We start from the raw sequence: 19,388 nt of genomic DNA, 5'->3' as shown, positions 1-19,388 counted from the left end.
TATGTACAAACAAGGTAGAGATAGGATAAATTGGAGGTAATCTGGTAGGGAAGGTACTAGTATTCAGGAGGACCAGAAAAGGCTTCTGGTAGAAGAGATTTGGGTTGATGTGAAAAAAGTCAAAGCAAATTAGGAGGGGAAGATGAATAAGAAAAGATTTTCAGACACTGGGAAAGCCAGTAAAATCACAAAGAGTTGGGAGAGGCAGTGTCTGTTAGTGGAAATAGCAAAGAGGTTCTTTAAGGCTTATAAACAATGTGACATATATTACTTCATTTGTTATGTATCTAGTAGCCAAATAAACCCCACAGGTATTAATATTATTTAGTCCTATTCTCTCCTTTGCATTTAGAGAATGGAATTAACCTAAATCATAATTAACAATGGAATAGTAATCCACTTATATGTCAATATTAAAACAAGCACATTTTAAGTAAATGTGTAATATTAATCATTAAAAAAATTAAAATATGTATTCTATGCATAGAAATATTGAAACATGAAATAACATATAACAAGATTATTTTACACATTAGAAAAATTGTCATTGAAAAATATAGTCTTTTATGCAATTTGGCCAGGAAAACAAATAGAGTATAACTTTATATATCTAGACCACAAGTTATAAACTTGAGGTCCACAAATTGGCAAGGAATTCATGGAAAAAGTTTAGAGGAACCATGTACTTAAATGGGGAAAATATCATTATTTTTACTCACTTCTAACTGAAATTTAGTATTTCCTTTAATAATTTATAGCCATTAATCTTAGAAGGAGCAAATAGGGTGGCACAATGGATAGGGCGCCAGGCCTGGAGTCAGAAAGACCTGAGTTCAAATCCAGCCTTAGATCTTCCTAGCTATGTAATCCTGGACAAATCATTTAATCCTGTATACTTCACTTTTTCATCTGTAAAATGAACTGGAGAAGGAAATGGCAAATCACTCCAGTATTTTTGCCAACAAAATTCCAAATATGGTCATGGTGAATTGAACATGACTGAAAACACTCAACAACAATTCTAAGAAAGGCTTTATTGATTTCACTAAACTTCAAGAGGGGTCCATGACACAAAATTGGTAAAGAAACCCTGATCTAAGTCTCGAACAATTCAGACCAATCTTAATCCTGCTCTATAATTATCCAAAAGTCTAGAGAAGAATATAGTGACCTAGCTCCCATGAAATCACATATAATATATCAATACCAGCACATCATTTTAAATGTTTGCTGGGACATGAGCATATCTGTTCTGTGGAATAAAGTTTATGATGATATCCATTAAGATTTATTCTGTATTTGTAAAATAGGAGTGTAAAACAATGAGACTGAATTTCTAACTTAAGCATCACTTAAGACGAACTTAAGCATCTAAAGTATTGTCTCCAACCTTAGGAAAACGTGATATTATTCCAAAGATTATGCCTTTATTCAGAACATTTTTGGAATTGATATATGGAAGTATCATTCAAAGGCCTGTGGAACATTCTTTCTTATCCCTTCCATGTTGGCAGATTTCTATATTTTGAAGGAGAAAATAATTTTTGGAAGTATCAAAATTCATTCTAAGTTGACTCATTAGGTTGGCAAATATCTATGGAGTATTTGTGTGTGTGTGTGTATGTGTGTGTGTATTTATGAAAATGAGGTATAGATATTGAGGTTCTTTATCTCATGAGTTGGAAATATCCAAAAAGAAAAAAATTTCTCAATTGTATTTTATTTTTTCAAATACATGTAAATATAGTTTCTAGTATTCTTTTTTCTAAGACTTTGTGTTCCAAATTTTTCTCCCTCCCCCTCTTCTCTCCCCCTTCCCAAGACCATAACCAATCTGATAATGTATAATCCTTTTTAAACACATAAAAACTATTTTAAGGGGAAAAGTTTCATTACTTTAGTCATAGTAAAACATTTTGTACAATATCTAGTATGTAAATTAACCAGGAGAATTAGCCCTTCTTCCATAGGTCACAGTTTCTGTATGAAATGACATTGGAGAGGAGTTGGCAAGATCCTGCTGGGTCAGCTTTCATAGCTGTTCTATTTTCTGTAAATTATAATATACAGTTCTCTTTGAAAAGTTTCTTTCCATGTTCTATCCAATAGCTACAATTTTGCTGCTGTGGACATGGACATCATGGATTATGATGAAAAAGTCATTCATTTTAATTAAGTTTGGATATAAAAATAAGTTCTGATTTCCTTTCAATAGATGGAAAGGGGATTCTGTTTGCATATGTTGATAGTTGAAGAGATTGACATTTGTAAATAGATTTGCACAATAAAAAACGTTGGTTTCTCTAATTAATTCTAATTGATATCAGGGGCCAAGTTATAAGTCTCTGTGTTTAATAGTGCCTAGAATAGGACATGATACAGCATATTGTTTAGCAAATATAGATTATTGAAAGGAAGGAGAATGAATTGAAGTAAGGAAAACATAAATTGAGACATACTAAGTAAACTATAAGGAACCACAATATAAATACACAGTGAGAGAGAGGGGGATGGAGAGAAGGTGTATGTGTAGAGAAGTAGAGGTAAGAGGAAAGGGAGAGATTATATAGGGGGAGTCAATGAGATAAGAACATAACTTTTAATCTTTGTCAAACTTTGATTTACAATCTGCCCTATAGGATATTATAAATTACTCTTTTGCTATTCCAAATCTTACAAAATCTTAATATCCCCCAGAGCTACACTTATGTGAAAGTTGGCAAATGAATTATTTGGAACCTTCCTCTTAGAAAAACAGGATAAAGGAGTCTTAAGTGTTTGTAATAGAGCAGAACATCAGAACTAGGTCTCAGCTATGGAGAAGGATAATCAGTTTAGTTGTTTTGATTAAAAACAGGTGTTAAAGCATTAAGCATCAAGAGAAAGAAAAAGAATCTCCTGTTTATATAGTAATTTATATCTTCTAAGCATTTGTCATGGAATTGGAAGGAGTAAAAGAAATGAGAAAAGTTAATGAGATTTGAAGTAGTTGAATAATGGAGAGGAAGAAATTAATGAAACCTGAATCAGGGCCAGCGACAAATGAATTTCAGTTAGAGTTAAAATAATGAACCAAAATGATAAAAATTAAGTAAACAATCAAATTTGTAAATGGGATGATAATTTTGTAGCTGAGACTAATAAATATTTTTTTAAAGTGAGCCGAGAGGAACCCTTCAAAGTGAAACATTTGGAGATTTCCAGGGTCAGCAAGGAAAAAGTGAACCATCTCATATCAGAAGGAAATATGAGGGGAAAAGCAAAAAAATATTCTGGTTAATAATTTGGAAGAGTCAGATAGAAAGGACTTCAAAAAGGAGAAGCAAGAGAGAATAACATCAAATGGAAACTCTTGAAGAGTTATCAACCCAAGGAGGATTCAGGTGGACAGTCTTAAATGAAACAGTAAATTCTGTTTGGAGAGGTAACAGGAAGATGATGTGGGGGAGAAGGTAAATAATATTAAGGTTAAAGGAAAGATTATTATAATCCAGCGTTAGATGACATCTAACTTCATGAGCTATTAAGAAATAGCAAAAGAAAAAAGTAGGTGTAGCCAAAGAATTCTTAAGATCTTAGAGGGAAATGAGAAAAGTAAGAGGTAAAGAGATGAAAGCCCAGGATAAATTAGAGTTTATAAACAAAGTAGAGACTTCATGCAGTACCATTGGAATCCTTGAGGAAAGAAAAATTGTCATTTTTTTAAATTTGGGAAGAGGGCTGCAAATTAAGCATTTTAAATTAAGATATTGATTTTAGATTTAAAAATTAAGAATTGGCATACTTTTAAAATAATGTTATAATTAAGTCATCAAACTTCTGAGAATCTTGGCCCTGGAACTCTTTTTTACTTTTTTCCAAGTTCAATGTAGTTAGTCATTTTTCCAAATGTCAGGTGCAGAGATCATCAGGGAAATCATATTTTGCTAAAATGTACCATAAACAATGAAGTAATTTTTAAAAATTTCACAGTGAGTTACTCTGAAAATGTCCTTATTCCTCAAAAATTTAGGAAACGGTATCAAATTTATAAAAATAAGAGACATCGCCCATTTGATAAATGGCCAAAAAAACATGAAAAGAGGCAGTATTCAAAAGTCAAAACTATCTATAGTTATATGACAAACATGCTCTAAATCATTTGATTAGAGAAATTTAAATTAAAACAACTCAGGTGCTACTTCACACTTATCAGAAATGATATATGCTAGAGAGTATGCGGGAAAATAGATACATTAATAAATTGTTGGTGGAGTTGTGAACTGGTCCAACCATTCCGAAGAATAATTTGAAACTATACCCAAAGAATTACAAAACTATATATATGTGTGTGTTTTGACCCAGTAATACCACTACCATGTCTGTATGCCAAAGAGATCAAAGGAAAGGGATCTATTTGTAAATATATATATATATATGTATATATCTTCCCCTCCCCAGAGATAGCAAGCAATCTGATATGGGCTATATATGTATAATCATAATAAACATATTCCACATTAGTCATGTTGTGAAAGAAGAACCAAAACAAAAGGGAAAAAACACAAGAAAGAAAAAACAAAAAAGTTATAATACTATGCTTCAATTTGTATTAAGACTCCTTAATTCTTTCTCTGAATATGGATAAAATTTTCTGTCATGAATCTTTTGGAATTATCTTGGATCACTGAATTGCTGAAAAGAGCCAAGTCTATCCTAGTTGATCATTATACAATGTTGCTGTTATTGTGTACAATGTTCTCCTGGTACTGCTCACTTCACTCAGCATTAGTTCATCTAAGTCTTTTCAGGTTTTGCTGAAATCCACCTGCACATCACATTTATAGCACAGTATTCTATTACATTCATATACCACAACTAGTTCAGCCATTGCCCAGTTGATGGGCATTCACTCAATTTCCAATTCTTTGCCACCACAAAAAATAACTGCTATGAGTATGTTTGTATATGCGGAAGCTTTTTCATTTTTATGATTCTTTTTGGATATAGACCGGATAGTGGTACTGCTATATCAAAGGATATACATGGTTTTATAGCCCTTTGGAAACAGTTCCAAATTGTTCTCCAAATGGTTGAATCAGTTCACAACTCCACCAACAATGCATTAGTGTTCCAATTTCCCCACACTTCTCCAACATTTATCATTTTCCTTTTCTTTCATATTAGCCAATCTAAGAGATATGACATGGTACCTCAGAGTTGTTTTGATTTGAATTTCTCTAATCAACAGTGATTTAGAGCATTCTTTCCTATGACTTTATATGACATAGCCTTAGTTTCCTGAGCTGAAAATTGCCCGTTCATATCCTTTGATCATTTATCAATTGGGGAAATGACTTGTATTTTTATTAACTTGACTTAGTTCTTTATATATTTTAGAAATGAGACCTTTATTAGAAATACTGGCAGTAAAAAAAAAAAAACTGTTTCTCAGCTTTCTGCTTTCCTTCTAATCTTGATTGCATTAACTTATCCATTTTGTATATCATAATGTACTCTGTCTTCTTTGGTCGCAAATTCTTCTTTTCTCCACAGATCTGATAGGTAAACTATTCCTTGCTCTTCTCTCCTAATTTGGCAAATTTTTATGGTTAGAAAGATTTGGAAATTGAATGAAATGGTTGAATAAACTGTGGTATGTGATTGTGATGGAGTACAATTTTATTATGAGAAATGACAAGGGGGATAGTTTCATAAAAAAAAAAAAAAGAGAAGATCTGTGTGAACTGATGCACAGTGAAATCAGCAGAAGCAGGAAATCATTGTACAGAGTAACAGCAATATTTTAATGATGATAAATTGTAAAAAGCTTAGTTATTCTGATCAAAAAACATTCCAAGAAAATTCCAAAGGATTCAAGATGAAAAAATGCTGTCCACCTCCAGAAAGAGAACTAATAAGTTTTGGATGCAAACTGAAATATAATTTTCTCACTTTCTTAGTTTTTTGGCAATATGGCTAAAATAGAAATATATTTTCCATGATTTCATATGTAATTGATATCATATTACTAGCCTTCAAATGGCTGGAAAAGGAGAGAGGGAGAGAATTTGGAACTTAAAAATTGTTTGAAAAGAATGCTAAAAATAAATAAAGGTAAGGTACTTTACCATTGGGGTTTGGACAGTTTTTTGCTGTTTAAAGGGATAGAAACATAAATAGTTTAGAGGAGAAATCTGCATAAAGTTCTCTTAAAAAAATGTTTGGGGAGCCATAATTCTGGGAAGGCCTGAGAGAAAGCATTCTTCAGAAAGAAAAAAAAAAAGATTTGCTGAAAGTAGAGATAACCAAAGTATTTTGTTTCTCAGCAGATAATTATGCATGATTATCATGAGGACTTTGAAATTTATAGTTGGGATATGCTGATAACTTTAACTTTTACTGACTATGAGAGAATTATACATTGCCAGTTTATGATGTAAATGATAGAAAGTAAATTTTGTTTTTTCACCTTAAGGTAGAGGTGAGTCATTTCACCCAAGGAGACCATAATTTGAGACAAGAAGAGAAGAAGCAGAGTGGAGACAAGAGAAACAAAAAAGTTAGAAGCTAAAAGAATAGAAAAAGAATACAAAAATATAGGCTGTTTCCTACCCTCACCTCCACTCTATGCACAAAGAGAGTCAGATCCAGCAAAGTCTCCTACCTAAGTAGATGGCTCATAAAAATGGAGCTAAAGTGAGAATGGAGAGCTGAGAGAGCTTAGAACCTTTACTATCTCCTGCTGAATTGCCTGGAAGAAGACAGACCATTACTAGGAATTGCTGATCAGAAAAACAGTTTTACTACTGGAAAAGATTGGAGGAAGAAGAAATTGTTGCTATCAACAGAAAGGAAAAGCAGAGACTTGTCAGCATTGCCCCTCATAGCCATCTATGACTTAGAAGGCAGAAATCCCTTAGAATCCAATCAAGAGTGAAAGCATAAAAAGCTTTGAAGATTCAACATATAAAGGAACTGCTTTTGCTAAAAGAACATAATACTTTTTTAGATCCCAGACAAAGAATAGGCTGAAAAGTCTTATATATCTCTATGCCAAATTTCTGTTTAATTTTTACCTCCTCAATCCTATAAACATCTAGTATATTGGTGGGTAAGTGTAACCCAGGTTTATGAATTTACTATTATATTAGTTATTTTTGCTTTGTGTTCTGTTTGGTAAATGTTTAATGATTAAGAGCTAATGATATAATGAGAACTAGTTTGTTTAGAGGGGAAGACCATTATTTGGGGCTCAAGAGCTACAGTTGGAGGTAGTAGATATATAGTTCACCTACACCAGGGATTACCTCTAGGATCCTGAGAACGAATTGTAGCAGTTCAACACTGCCTGTGGCAACCTCCTCTATCTTCCAAAGTCACTGTAAACTGGGCAAGGAAATCATCCCATAAAGAAAGAAGAAAGAATAGTTGGTGATTGTGTGTCATGTCCATGGGCCATACTCTTTCTACATATCTTGGCTTGAGCCCCAAGCAGTGTAAAACTCTATTAATAGACCATGCCTGTCACAAATTCAATAGTGAAAGCAAGAATGTTAAGTACTAAGAAGTAATGAATAGTAGAATCATTCTTTGCTTCCAGATGTGTAGTTATCTGCAGAATCAAAGGGGATTATAATCTAATATATCCCCTAATGACTACAGAATACCCTACTCCATCATATTGGGAAAGGGACACAGTCATTGCTGAACTCTTAAACCAGTGGCTAAATCATAGGGTTGAATGATGGGAGTTCCACAGAATGAGAAAGAATAGAAAACTTTGAAGTCTCTTATCTAAGCTCTAGGGTTGTTAGAATTCCTTTAGGAAGTTTGTATTAATGTCTTCTCGTTCTGATCATAGACTACAACTTCCCTCCCTACCTCTTGTCCTTCCCTTGCTTATTCCTAGAATTGATCCACTTCCCCTCTCCCTCTCTTCTAGAGGACTTCTTTTCTATTTTCTTTCTCTAAGCATGTGCTGCCTTATGTAATTGCCATTTCCATGTACAAGGGGCCATAGGATTGCAATATCTTGGAATTTTCTCCTATGAAGACTTGTCATTGTAGAAACTTAAAGTCATAGTAGAGAAGTTATATATTATAATTAAAAAATAACAATAACAACAAACTTCCTTACCTTTTTTGCATGTGTTAAAATAGTCATAAAAATTAATGAATAGAACTGGAAAAATCCTAAAGGAAGAACTGTAGATAAGCAATTTTTTCAGTGCTCTACCTAAATGTTCAGGCCCTTTGGGGCCCTCAGTATTGAAGACTGAGAAAACAAACAAATATGGTAAATCATAGATGCCCCTTGACTGAACAATCCGACTGATTTATTCTCTAGCTAATTCAACATCAAATGAAAATTTGTGGCTTCTCTCCTCCATCCCACCAGTATAACATCCTCAAGAATTTTCCATTCTTTCCTATTAGTTTATACTGCATCTTAATGGTGCCCACAAATTGTCCCACTTTACATTGCCCTGATCAGACCCATCTGGAAAGTTGTGTTCAGTTCTCAGCGTCACATTTTATGGTAGATATTGGCACGCTGGGGCATTAGCAGACTGGTGAAAACATTTCAAGCCTTGCTTTTTATGAATTTGTTGGAAAGACTAGGAATGTTTACTCTGATGAAAAGAAGACTAAGACATGATGTCTTTAAGTATTTGAAGGGCTGCCATGGATGATGGATTAGATTTGTTTTACTTGGCCCCCAGAAAACAGAATTAAGAGCAGGGATAAAAGATGTAGAGAAGTAGATTTCAACCCCATCAAAAGAAGAACTTCCTATAGTTGCAATAGTCTAGAAATAGTCTAGGCTTTGTGCTGTAGTCAATTCTTGAAATTAAGTTTTTCTCAGGGAGAATTTTAACAGTGAACTTTAATGTATCCTGCCTTTAGTGTTTCATTTTAGTGCAAATCCTCTGTGAAAGATCTCTGGAATCCTATCTACATATAGGATATACCTGTATATAGTTGTTTTTTTCATATAAGTAAAAGAGACTAAAGTTCATCACTGAATAGGAATCTCCTCTATGTCATCTAATAGTCATCTGGCCTTTGTGTGAAGACTTTTTAAAGGAGATCCTAGTACCTTATAAGGCACTCATTTTACTGTTAGAAAGTTTTTTCCTGATATTAAATGTTAATTTGCCTTTTTGCAACTTCTACCTGGATCTGAACTCCAAATAATACAAATCTAGATACTTATCCCTCTTATAGTCCTCCTGATAATCAAATATAGTTATAGTGTTCTCTATTCTCAAGGCTAAATATTCCCAATTCTTTCAACCATTTCTTACATAATGTAAGGTTGAGTCTTTCAACCTGGTCTCCCTTCTTGAGATCTTGTTTAGTTTATCAGAGTTCTTCCTAAAATGTGGTACCCCAAATTTAACATAATACTCCAGATGTGGTCTAGCAAAGGGAGAGTATGATAAAATTTCTATAGCCCTAGTCCTGGATACTTGGACATCCTTAGTAATGCAACTTAGGAGAACATTACTCATTTAGTCTACATATTTCCATTTTTCTACAAGAATAGCATGAGAATCTGACAAATACATTGATAGGTCATCTCTGATCTAACAATCTAATTGTTATTGTTGAGCTATTTTTTCAGTGGTGTCTAATTCATTGTGACCCCATTTGAGGTTTTCTTGGCAAAGATCTTAAAGTGGTTTTCCATTTCCTTTTCCAATCTAGTACTACTGTCAAAAAAGTAAATGAGGTTATTCTGGCATGACTTCTTCTAAAGGAAGCCATGCTTGCCCTTTATAGTTACTACTTCTTTTCTTAAATGCTATCCAACCATTCCTTTAATAATAAGTTGTATAATTTTTCCAAGATTCAAATCAAGATTTTTGACCTACAGTTTGTGAACTCTAATCTCTTCCCTTATTTGAAAATCAGTCCCAGTGTTTGCCTTTCTCCAGTACTATGCTACTTCCTTCCCTCTCTGTGTGTGATATAGTGGAAAGAATACTAGATTTGAAGTACAAAAGTATTGGATCTGAATTCCAGTACTGCCACTTACTACCTTATTGATCTTGGGCAAGATTTTGATCTCTTTAGTTCTCAACTTTCCTTATATGTAAAATGGAGTAGTTGAACTAGATAACCTATGAGATCTCTTTCAGTTATTATTCTATGTTCTTTTGATCCCATTTTTCATGGAGCTAAAAAAAATATTACTGGCAGTGGTTCAGGTATCTATCTGCCAAAGTCTTTCAGTAGCCAAGGATGTGGTCTATCCAGCCTGATTATTATGAACTTATCAAGCACAATTTGATACTCTCTTCTCTCCCTATTGTCTTGGATAGCAACACTCTAGGAGCTGTTTTTGTTCTCTTCTTTCCAGATCAAAGATCGTTTTCCTTGAAAGAGGAAACAAATAAAATAATAATTGAATGGCTCTTCCCTTTCTCCATCCTCCATTAGCATTACCCCATTTGTCTTGAGTAGTGGACCTATCTCTTCTTTGTTCCTTCTCTTTTCTGTAATATAACTACAGACTATATATATTTTTTGTTGTCCGTAGCTTACTTCTTCAATCTTAACTCATTGTCAGCATTTAGCACTATTTTTTTTCCTGTGGAATTGTGCTACTCTATTTATATTCTACTATCTGTCCTTGGTTCTATTATCTGCACTTGTTTTTCATCAAATCTAAGTTGGCTAGTGAGATCCCTGTGCAACCACATCTTTTTAGAAAACTTCAATTTTTCTTTCTCATCAGAACTGTTTTTCTTTATGTTTTACCTAAGAACTCTATTCTTGACAGCTCCCCATCCCTACTGATTTTATTAAGCCTTCTTCAGGCTCACACTTATCCCTCATCACATCATGGGCTTATTGAAGAATAACCATATAACAAAAGCTATGGATGTTCTTCCATTATGGTAAGGTTTTGAACATAGCCTTGGCTATAATTGGAGTTTACTTGCTCACCTAGCTAAGTATTGAGAAGTAGGCTGCCCATTTGGTGATGGATGCTTTGGTCACAGCAATCCATAGAACAATGAAAAATATAAAACTGTTCAAAATTCTTTGTGTCTCATTTCTGTTGGGAAAATGGAAGAAAATGAGGTCTAGAATGCTGAGAATCACAGAGTTTGAGACTTTTTTCTAAATATTAACTCAGTTATTGATATCCTAAATGAGAAATTATTACCCAACATGCATAGTCATCTTGACAAACTCACTAAAAACAAGACGAGAAGACAAAAGAAAGGTGTAGATAAATGGAAAGATGGTAAATAGGTTCTTGTAGAGAGGCAAATAAAGAGGGACACTGAGGATAAAAATGAAGAGAAATTCTACGAAGTACTTTGGCACACAGTATTTTCCATGCAAGGGTGAAAATACAAAAAGCATAGTAGAAAATATAGTTCAGAAGCAATGAAGAAGAGAGGACAACAGCTTATAGATCATACATAAGCCTCATGCCTATATATTGTGAATGAGACAAAAATCAGGAAGCACTATGACAACCATCAAATAAGATCACAAAAAATGAAATTGCTTTTATTTTATTAAGCAAGAATTGATTCATTATTGATGTGGGAGTCATTACTTATTGATCTGCCTTGTGTAGTCAACCCACTGATTTGTTAGGAGAAAAAAATCAAAGTTCATTAAAAAAACTAGAAGATTAGAAACAAGAGAAATCTATCACACAAAGTTAAAAATAACTCCACTTTGAACTATTTAGATGCATTACCAATGATGAGAAATAGAATATGGATAGTGAAAACCCCAACACCAATTATAAGAATTTTATGTGTAAGTTTAAGGGTTATAAATCTCAATTGTTATTACATTACATTTCTATTACTAGAAATTATCTCAGTCAATTGTGACAAGTACTCCCTGATAAAGTAAAAAGTAATGATAGAAAAAATATTTAAACAAAGTTTGGGAAAATACTCAACAAAGTCTTCCTGAGGATACTTAAGGGTAAAACTTGGAAGAAAAAAACAAACAATAATTAGAGAAGATTTATAAATATTTTCATAGCACCACTAAGGATAGTGGGGGCACCATATTTGGACTCTAATATCCATGTCACAGATGCTTATTTTGATGAATAAAAATAATCCTGAAGAAAATAAAGATGGATAAACCAACGAGACTTATGCCAAATATATACAAAGCAGGTCTGTTCTGGAAGTGACACAATTTTGAGGGTACTGAAGAATTGATTCTTAAGCTATCTGAAAGAAAAGAAATTTTAGGGATTTGGAAAAAAAATCTTAGATCTCATTATAACTAGAATTAATAACAAACAACCTATGCACATACTTTCCATTCTTAACTAAATTTTAGTGAGAATAATCTACCCACATATTGTGGATATCTTTTTTTTGGCAAGGCAATTGGGATTAAGTGACTTGCCCATGAGGTCACATAGGCAGGAAGTGTTAATTGTCTGAGGTTGTATTTGAGCTCAGGTTCTCCTGATTCCAGAGCTGGTGCTCTCTCTGCTGTATAATCTAGCTGCCCCATATAGTGTGGATATTCTTAAAGAAGATATTAGAAGGGTTTTCACAAGTAACATTACACATTTTACCAATACACAATTGACTAGAAGGTTTAAGGAATAAAATATTCTATTGTGACTGTTTCTGAATGATAAAAAAGAGGATAACAAAACTCTCCCTTAAAAGCCCTCCTCCAATAAGATGTCTCTATGCATATCAAAACTATGCAAGATTCTTTTTATAGCAGATAACCTTTTTCAATTACCCTTTGACTATTTATATCAAGCAAAGCATAAAAATAGGGAAATGGCTGCTTGTCAAAAGGTATTTGCCACTGTCAAGGAGGAGATCCAGAGCACAGTCCAAGTTGATATCATGTAGATGGTCAGGTCTTCCTCATCATGTTTTTGTTTGCCAATAATACTGTATCAATTGCATTAAGGCCTGAAATATGGTGAAACCTCTTAAATGAGATCCATTATCACTCAAAAGCATTTGGCTTAACTATCCTCACAGGAAAAACTAAGTGGATGAAGAACGCGAGTTGTTCAGACTATGCTATTCAGTACAATGAACAATGCATAGAGCTTATGTATCTGTATTTTTAGTCTTTGTGATTCTGTTCTTTCTTTCTATTACTTTCTGCCTCTATTTAACTGGGAAGGAATTTGCAAAAGGATATGAACTGGGTCCAGAATTGAACAGAAAGAAGAGAGTGAGGAAATCAGCTTAGGAAATAGCAAAGCTTTTTTAATCACTCCAAGCTTCTTCTTGAAACACAGAGCTATTTTAAAAATACCATTATGGCAACAAGTCATGAAACATTTCAGCTCTCAAAGAATTGAGCACTGAGTCCAAAGTGATCATAAGCACACTGCAACACATTTCAAACCAAGAATTAGGCGGAAGTGGTTTAAGAAATGCCATCAAATAAAATTGTGATGGGCCACACATGTGGTGAGAGTAAAAGATAACCAATGGAAAGTCTTCACAATGTTGAGAGTTCATGAAATATACCCACTTTGTATAGATCTTTGTATAGATCTCTCCTGGAGAATTTAGCCAGTTATATGGAATGGTTGTGAGCTGTGTATCATTGAAGAAAATACCCTATCAATGAGATCATTGATCTCATTGGGGAATCTTCTATGAAAATAAAAACCTAACAAGCCAGAATTTCACTTACCATCTGATATTAAACCTTTCCAAACTTACCCTTTGACTATTTGACAAACTTCCAAACTTCACACAAGAGATACCTATTCAGATAACAGATACCTAAGCTATGGCTGGTATATACTAAAGTATTTCCACTTTTAAGGAAACTGTTGATAAAAGCCTATGATGACTAAGCTAGAATCATTTCCATGCCATAATGAAGCAATGAAACAGACTGTTAGTGGAAGATGGGATCATGCAGAAAAGGATAAAAAAAAAAGATTGCCTCCATTTGTATGCACTAGCTAGGTTTGAATTAGATAGTTACCGAAAAACCTTCTAATCCCCCAATCTGTGTGACCCTCTTTATTTAATGAGTGTGGTTTAGTTCTTTTAGGGAGGTTTATACTGGATGAAAAAGGAATAAGTGGAAATAGACTAGAAATAGCTTGAGAACGACTCACACTAAAAAGTGCGAGTATTAAGTATGGACAGGGTTAAATGGGAACCTCATTCATTTAAAAAAAAACAACTTGGGAATCTGATAATTACTTCTAAAGTTCATATTTTTATTTGTCATCTTTTTTGAGATTGTTTATTTATCTTTGCCAATTTGTTGGTTCATTTGTAGATTCAAGAAAAGATCAAAGAGATAAATATTTCTAGATTTTCCATGGGGACCAATTGTGCAGCCCTTATATAGCCAGAATTTCACTGTAATAAATAGAAGTTTTGCATATTCACACCATCTCCTTTTATATCTAGTTTTTGAAGCCTGATAATACATTCCAACCCGAGATGCACTCTGTACTTAGAGAATTCTCCTAGGAGCTGGAAGCCTTTAAGTGCATTAAAACATCTCACAAACTAATGGTGATTTAGTCACACATCACCCTCTACAAATTAGAGTTAAGTTCCAGCTACTAGTCCCTCCCTTTAGGGGATTTCAGAGAAGAAGAAAAAAAACAGCCTGTATCCAAGAAGAAAAGGGGCCATATTATCATAAAACAAACCCACAGTGCTCAAAATTGTGTTCACTCATGAAATCTCCTTATCCACCAAGCTTAGAGAGAGAACATACTCTCAATGATTATATTTCATCATTGACTGTCATAAAAAACCATGACTATAGATAGATGAATTTGCTTGGCCAAATCTTGTTAACTACAATCTTACATGGAGACATTACTTTGAATAATTCTTGTACTGCCAATCTGTTTAATTCTCTGTTTGATCTTTCTATTATTCCATTGGCAGATTTTTCCTTTCTCCTTTTCCAAAAGTGTAGATTTTTTTTTTTTGCTCTTCAAAACAAACTGGCAGTCTCAGGCTCACATGATCCTTTCTCCACACATTGCCTAGAACTTAAGGAGGAACTGAGCCTGTTTTCCTTGGTACTCCAGCCTGACATTTAAAAAAGACTCTCCCTTCTTGACTTCTCTACTCAAAAATGCCAGAAAGTCTGCAAAAGCATTTGGTTCCACAATTATAAAAAAAAATGTCAGATTGCTGTAAGAGGTGATAGAAATAGCTTGTTTCTTTCCTTCTTTCCCCCTAGCACAATAGAGAGCAGTTAATTGCCTCTGCATCTCAATAAAGTGATTTGGTACTAACATGCTTCTATTCACAGGATATGACATGCTACCTAATTTGTTCTGTAACCTATGCTAGCAATTTAACAGCTTTTCCTCGAATTAATTGCAAATTATAGATAATAGCTGGTATATTCCACACTTCTCATCCTGCTGACAATGTAGCCAAACATTGCTAGAGCCTTGGCTAGTGTGAACCAATCAGGTCCTGTTTTATATATTGGAGGAAGTAATAACTGTCCTGCTAGTGTGCTTTCAAGGTTCCAGAGGGTCTTCTTGCAAGCCTTCCCCCACCTCCCATTTAATGCCTTTCTAATCAATTTTCTCATGGCTGAAATTGCACCCTTAGCATTTTATTTATTTATTTGCTTAAGGCTTTGTTCTCTATGAAAGTACAAATACCTCTGGGAAGAACAACCCTTTGAATCTTATCATTTATTAACACCTTAGTGAGAATGAATCGATCACATACTTTTCTGAAATCAGAGTTTGCTAAGAGGGAGAAAACAGGAGAGGATTGATATTTAACAGAGGACATAGCAGAGGAAGACAAAGTTGGAGGAGGAAGAAGGAAAAGGACACTGGATCAAGAATAAATTGTGCTACTTTGCACTGTCAAAGAGTATCAGCTCTGGTACCAATCTACCATTTTGATGCATGTCAGCGTGAGTTAGCTGAGGATATAGAACAAGAGTTACTTGTCCTTTTGTTGTTTCTGAAATCTGAACTGCTTTTAGAAATAAGGGCTGGAATGTTCCATAGGAACTCAGAGCATGGAACACTGAAGCATGGCACATTCTCCAAGTAGTCTATTTAAAAACAAGTCACTTGGCTTCCCCTTGTGATTCTAAATAAGTGTAATTGCATTATCTGAGCAGCCACAGTAACTATTTCCATAATGTTCTACCACATCTGTGCCTTCCAAGGCTAGGTCTACACGGGAAGAAATGGACTAGAGATTTGGTAACTGGTTTATTTGATCAATTTCAGCTGTCTGTCACAGCTAATATCCATCAAAAATAAGGAAAAGAGAAGGTTGGACCTGTGTTGAAGCTTCTATTTTAAACTTTACCATTTGATTAACCATCCTCTTTAGGGGATTTTAGAACTATAAAATAGTACTTAAAATTTTTCACTCCCCCGCTAACAGCTTTTTGGGGCAAAAGAGTAACCAGAAGCACAATTGCCAGCAGTGTAAAAAAAAATCTATTATCATTCCTATAGAAGTCATTCTTTCATTGGATGGGAGGTGATTCAAGATGACCTTCCAACTCTAAGATTCTTTGTCAAGTAAATTTGTCACTCACAGAAGGACATTCATTAGCAGGTTGATATCTAAGCAACATCAAAACAATTGATCAGTTTAAATACTTGGGTGAAAATCTTGTTCAAGCCAGCTTTTTGATAACATATAGACAAAGTGATGGGTTGATTAATTTTTTTTTTTTTTACCTTTTATAGGGGTTAGAGGTCCTGAGCAGATAAGCATCTAAAAACCTTAGGCATCAGAACCAATCAATGTTTTCAGTCCCAAAGCATCCCTTTTGAACCCTTCATTATCCAATTAAGCTAACTAAATTATCAAGAATCATATGATTATAATATTTTCACTTTATTCTGTACAGACAAACCCTGAGTATTATTTTAAATGCAAATTATAGAGAGGATGAGCTTTAATAATGTCAGTCCCCTCCCAAATGTTACAATTCAGAATAAATAACCACCTAAATCACTACCCAGAAAGCTGATTTCTTGGTCAAATGTTATTTTTTTAAATGTTCTGAGACATAAACTTGAATATGTTGGTCCCTGGTGGCCAACTCAAAAACACGCAGCCAAGGCAGCCGGTTCTTTAAATTGCTAAAGATTGGCTAATGAGCAAAAAAAAAAAAAAAAAAAATCCAAACCAAACAAAACCAAACCAAAACAAAAATAAATAAAAACAAAAATAACCACCAAAAAAAATCCTGTCAATTGAGAATTCTTTACAAAGTCTTTAATTACCCAAACAGAGACAGGTAAATTTGTCTTTTTTCACATGGTAAATCCCTTATAGCAACTGCGTGCTTAAATCTCCCTGAGAGTCACATCTTGAGTACATATGTTGCCATGATTAGATCTGTATTGACTAATTCAAGACGAAAGGGCAGAATTACCAAAGACTCAAAGTCAAAAATGAAAGTGAAATAGTGGAATGAAATTGAGAGAAATGTTGTAATGGTCAACCAACTTCAGCAATTGCCATTCAAGTCCCCTGTGGAACAGGTTAACAAATATGCCATCATCCCAGCCGGGCTGTGCATTCTGTTTCCAGTGGAAGATGACAAAACCCATATCTTTCTTATTTTGTCTATCTAAGTGTACATAGACAGGTTATAAAACACTTCCCTGTCTCTCTTAAAACTAATACTCAGCTTTTTAGGGACATGCAATCAATAAGATATAATAAATAATCATGATATAAATATTTCTCACAGGAGCTGCAGAGATGGTGTGAGTATAAAACTCCCTTCTAAGATTTCAGTAAAACCAGATCTCACAAAGGATCTGCAAGAAAAAAAAAAAAAAGCTTATGTTAATCTAGTTTAGCATAACAGTCGCTATATTAAAGACTATTTAATGTGACACAATACTGTTCTTTTCCAGATGAAGTCACAGGCAAGAATTCGCTACAGGTTTCTCATAACAATGAACAGAATAATCTAAAGCGGGTTTGAGATCAGCTAGGAGAGGAGGAGAATGAGGATTTTAAAATGCAGCCGGACTGTAACAAACACTGTCAGAAGGCTTGGCATGCAGGAGGAATTTTCCTCCCCAGATCATCCTTCTGTCGGCATGTACAAAATACCCAATGCACCGGTTTATGTTTAAAAGAAAAATAACATAAATGAAAGAACAAAATGCTTACGGGCCTTACAGTGAGATAACATCAGGAGGAACGCTGCGTGGAATAGATCTGGCATTTTCACATAAAGCATTATCTTTGGTGCAAGTACACAAGGCAGGACATTTTGGCTTCGTTGATTTCTTCCCTTCAGTCAGCAAAAGCACAGATAAAAAGCATAGGAAATAAGCAATTCTTTTCAGGGGGATGCTGGCACTGCTGGCACTTTCCATCCTTTTGATCTTTTCTGGTTCCATCCAGTTGAAAAAATATCCCCAAACATGAACAGAACGCTTCTGGATTCAGAGGGTGATTGTCTTGCTCTCAGGCCAAGTCCAGAATCCGTCCACCCTTTTCTCTTTGCCTCTGTGGCTGTTTTTAAAATCAGGGACCTGCAGCTGATTCGTGAGCTGCTTCTCACTCAGGCAGTGCACAGCTCCGAGGGAGAGACCTGTGAGGTGCTCTAAGATGGGGAGAATCCAACTGGCTGGAAGAGAAAACAGACTTGCATCACAGCGACAACACTGAGCCCCACACAGCATTGGAGGGCAAAGTGATGTAAGAGAAAATAAACAGCTTTCTGCTTTCACAGGGAGGCCCTTTAATTGTTACCAAAAATAGGGCAGCATTATGGCTTATTAGTGGGTGGGTGGGTGGGTGGGTGGGAGCAGTCATTTTGCACCGAATCTCGCTGCGATCTCAGAAGAAATCTTGGGGGAATTTTCTTTTCCCAAGGCAAGCAATCTCAGAAGTGAAGCTATATTTAAAACTGACACCCGCTGGAAAATGAAGTTAGACCAAACTCTCCCCATTATTGGAAAGCCTTTTGATGTTTTCTTTATTCTACCTTAGTCGAGTTCTCCTACCAAGAAAAATGGAAATAATGATCACGAAGTATCATACGTGTTTGTTGATCAATAGCAGGGGGTAAGAATGCATTATTACCGAGGAGGGGGGTGGAAGGGAGACTGGATAGATTACAGGTATGTCTCACTTTACCCAAGCAAAAGGTTTTCCTGAAAAGTTTCCTCTAAATTAGATTTTTTTTTTGGGGGGGGGGTAAATTGAATCTTATTTTAAATGCAGGAGTGAAGCTTGCTATAGAAAGGAATCAGATTGTAGAAGTGAAAAATCTCTTTATGTTACAAAGAAAATACTTTCTAGATGTGAGGTGTAGTAGAAAGGGACCCGTTTTTGAGACTGAAGACTTGGGTTCGAATTAGGACTCCAATGCCACGTGACTGTGTCAGAACCTTCATTTCCTCATCTGTAAAACTGGGACAA

The 19,388-nt window shown here is 34.6% G+C and overlaps 1 protein-coding gene across 2 annotated transcripts in view; it reads right to left on the bottom strand.

The window, feature by feature from the left end:
- LGI1 (leucine rich glioma inactivated 1) overlaps positions 1-18,709 on the bottom strand; it is a 56,115-nt gene extending 37,406 nt beyond the window's left edge. The window contains exons 1-2 of one of the 2 annotated variants that reach the window (XM_074295910.1): positions 18,138-18,709; positions 17,696-17,767 (exon numbers count right to left, since the gene is read on the bottom strand). In XM_074295910.1, the coding sequence (XP_074152011.1) occupies positions 17,696-17,767; positions 18,138-18,361 (296 nt within the window). In that variant the 5' untranslated portion in view covers positions 18,362-18,709. The remainder of the gene's footprint in view (positions 1-17,695; positions 17,768-18,137) is intronic. The other variant, XM_074295909.1, reaches the window with a different exon arrangement.
- Positions 18,710-19,388: the final 679 nt, after the last annotated feature.

The sequence above is a fragment of the Sminthopsis crassicaudata genome, chromosome 2 (genome assembly GCF_048593235.1).
Source record: "Sminthopsis crassicaudata isolate SCR6 chromosome 2, ASM4859323v1, whole genome shotgun sequence".
Classification (NCBI taxonomy): Eukaryota; Metazoa; Chordata; class Mammalia; order Dasyuromorphia; family Dasyuridae; genus Sminthopsis; species Sminthopsis crassicaudata.
The sequence above is the reverse complement of the archived record's forward strand: the minus strand, read 5'-3'. Positions and strand labels throughout refer to the sequence as shown.